This window comes from Habropoda laboriosa, unplaced genomic scaffold, assembly GCF_001263275.1.
Source record: "Habropoda laboriosa isolate 0110345459 unplaced genomic scaffold, ASM126327v1 scaffold120, whole genome shotgun sequence".
NCBI classification, from domain to species: Eukaryota; Metazoa; Arthropoda; class Insecta; order Hymenoptera; family Apidae; genus Habropoda; species Habropoda laboriosa.
This window is the reverse complement of record NW_017100227.1, coordinates 73-2408: the sequence shown is the minus strand read 5'-3', so window position 1 is coordinate 2408 and position 2336 is coordinate 73. Positions and strand designations below refer to the sequence as shown.

General features: G+C 32.5%; 1 protein-coding gene across 1 annotated transcript in view; it reads left to right on the top strand.

The window, feature by feature from the left end:
* LOC108571196 (ras-like GTP-binding protein RhoL) overlaps positions 1-619 on the top strand; it is a gene marked incomplete at its 3' end in the record, with an annotated part of 11244 nt that extends 10625 nt beyond the window's left edge. The window contains exon 7 of the mRNA XM_017933191.1: positions 546-619. Within this exon, the coding sequence (XP_017788680.1) occupies positions 546-619 (74 nt within the window). The remainder of the gene's footprint in view (positions 1-545) is intronic.
* Between the last annotated feature and the right edge of the window lie 1717 nt (positions 620-2336).

Sequence of the window (2336 nt, the reverse complement as noted above, 5' to 3'; positions counted from 1 at the left end):
TTAATATTTTAAGTTTAAAATTTACAAATTTTTTAATATTTTTTTAAATCCGTTTTCTTTAAAGAAATAAAGGCTTCTCCTATTTTGAAGAAATATGCATATACATGTGTATAATTATTTTACACTTCTACCCATATGCACCGTATTTCAATATACTAATCTGACAATCTAAACAAATAGAATAAATCTAACTATTTTAAACTTTACAATGCCCATTAAATGTATTATTTCAATGATACAAAGTATGAACAAGTGTCAGACTTTTTCATTTTATACATATGTAATATGTACAAAACTGTGTTGCATGTTTCATTTCGTTGTAACAATACAAGTTTTTTAAAGTCAGCTTTTATAATTACACAGAAAATCGTACATTAAGATATTACTAACATCTTATAAAAAAACATGATTAGTTTGGACTGTTCCAACAAAAACGTAGACTAATGGATATAAAATTAGTTTTTAATTAGTAAATTATATTTTTAAATATAAGCACAGACGAGATACAGAATAGACCTAGCAACCTAATGTATTTTTGTGTCCAACGTTCTGAAATACCCATCATGTAAAAAATCGAAGGATTTGTTATGCCCTTTACGGTATCAAGCGGTGAAAGATGGTAAAGTCGACAGATATAAAAAATCATATTATAAGATAAGTGTATAAAATGTATTTTATAAAAGGTTACAATATACCAGTATTGTTTTACAGCACTTTACAGTCTATTTATTTCTCTTTTACACACCACGTCCATTTCCTTTTGCATAAATAAGATGTTAAAGGAATGAAAAATTGATTATAAGTATCAATTGAAGATAATAAATATGACGAGGATAGCAATAGCGAAGAGAGATAAGGAAAGGAATGAGGTTCGACAAGGACGGAAAATTTTTAAAAGTGAAACTAACGCCATCTCGCGTTTGGCTCCACGAACTAACGACTCGTTACTCGGAACACAGAATATGAATAGAGGTATTAAACAAGGAACGCACTAGTGTGCGAGAAGGATAGAGAGAAAACGTTTCCTATTGGTCCGCGGGCTGTAATGGCCGCCTCATAGACGCTAAATCAAGTCGGCCAGGGAAAAATCATTAAGAACTCATTAATTAGGATGATTTTGTGAACTTTTAGAACTGAAGAATGAAGTGTGAACTTTCAGAAACTTTCACATATAGTTTTTAATGCACTAGACCCTTGCAATAATTAGTTATTAACAATTATTGTGCGTAGTATCGGCAGCAGTACCGCACATAATTCTGGTTTTTCATTAATTTCGTAACTTTCTACTAAATTCTCATGAAACTAATTATATGCGTCTAAAAGGCAACTCTTTTAGCTACATTCTCATATAATTTTTATTAATACGTCCCTTGTGGTTTGATAGTTACTTAACATTCTTTGGGTGAGTATTACACCCGTCGCAATCAAGCGTAATAAATTTTCGTTATTTCAATAGACATGAGTAACTAATTATGCATTTTGAAGCATGTAGAACGTAGAATGGACTTTTATTTATATTCTGCAATTAGTTTGATAGCCGTAAGTGATCTGGTTTACTAGATATTAGCAATTGTTTACAACAGTTCACTATACACGAGTACGATGAATAGGGGACTCTCTCATATAATATTTAACAACTCTTGAACTAAACCGAATATGTTAATAAGAATTATAAAAGAATATAGCTAAAGGAGTTGCCTTTCAAACGCATATAGTTAGTTGTATGAGACTTTAGTAGAAAGCTATGAAATTATTGAAAAACCGTAAAGGTACTTGATTGTATGCGGTATCGTTCCCGACATCACCTACTAAAATTGTTAATAACTAATTATTAAAAGGATCTAGTGAATTAAAATCAATATGAGAAAGTTGTTAAAGGTCCACTCTTCATTCTTCAATTCTAAAAGTTCACAAAATCACCGTAATTGTTGAGTTATTCATGATTTTTCCCTGGCCGACTTTACTTAGGACCTGAATGGTGGACCTTAGATTCGTGCGGACCAATAGGAAACGTTTTCTCTCTATCCTTCTCGCACAGTAGTGCGTTCCTTGTCTAATACCTCTCTTCACATTCTGTGTTCTGAGTAACGAGTCGTTAGTTCGCGGAGCCAAACGCGAGATGGTGCTAGTTTCACTTTTAAAAATTTTCTGTTCTTGTCTATCCCTATTCCTTTCCTTGTCTTACTCATTTCCGTATTGCTAAATACAGTAAATTCTCTACAAGAGTCAGTAAGTTTGGATTCTACAAGTGACAGTATAGATGGTCATACGTCTAGGCTGCGTCATTGCTGCGCCCATGTTATCTCGTTTGCAGTCAGTCAAGCGTGTAACGCTAC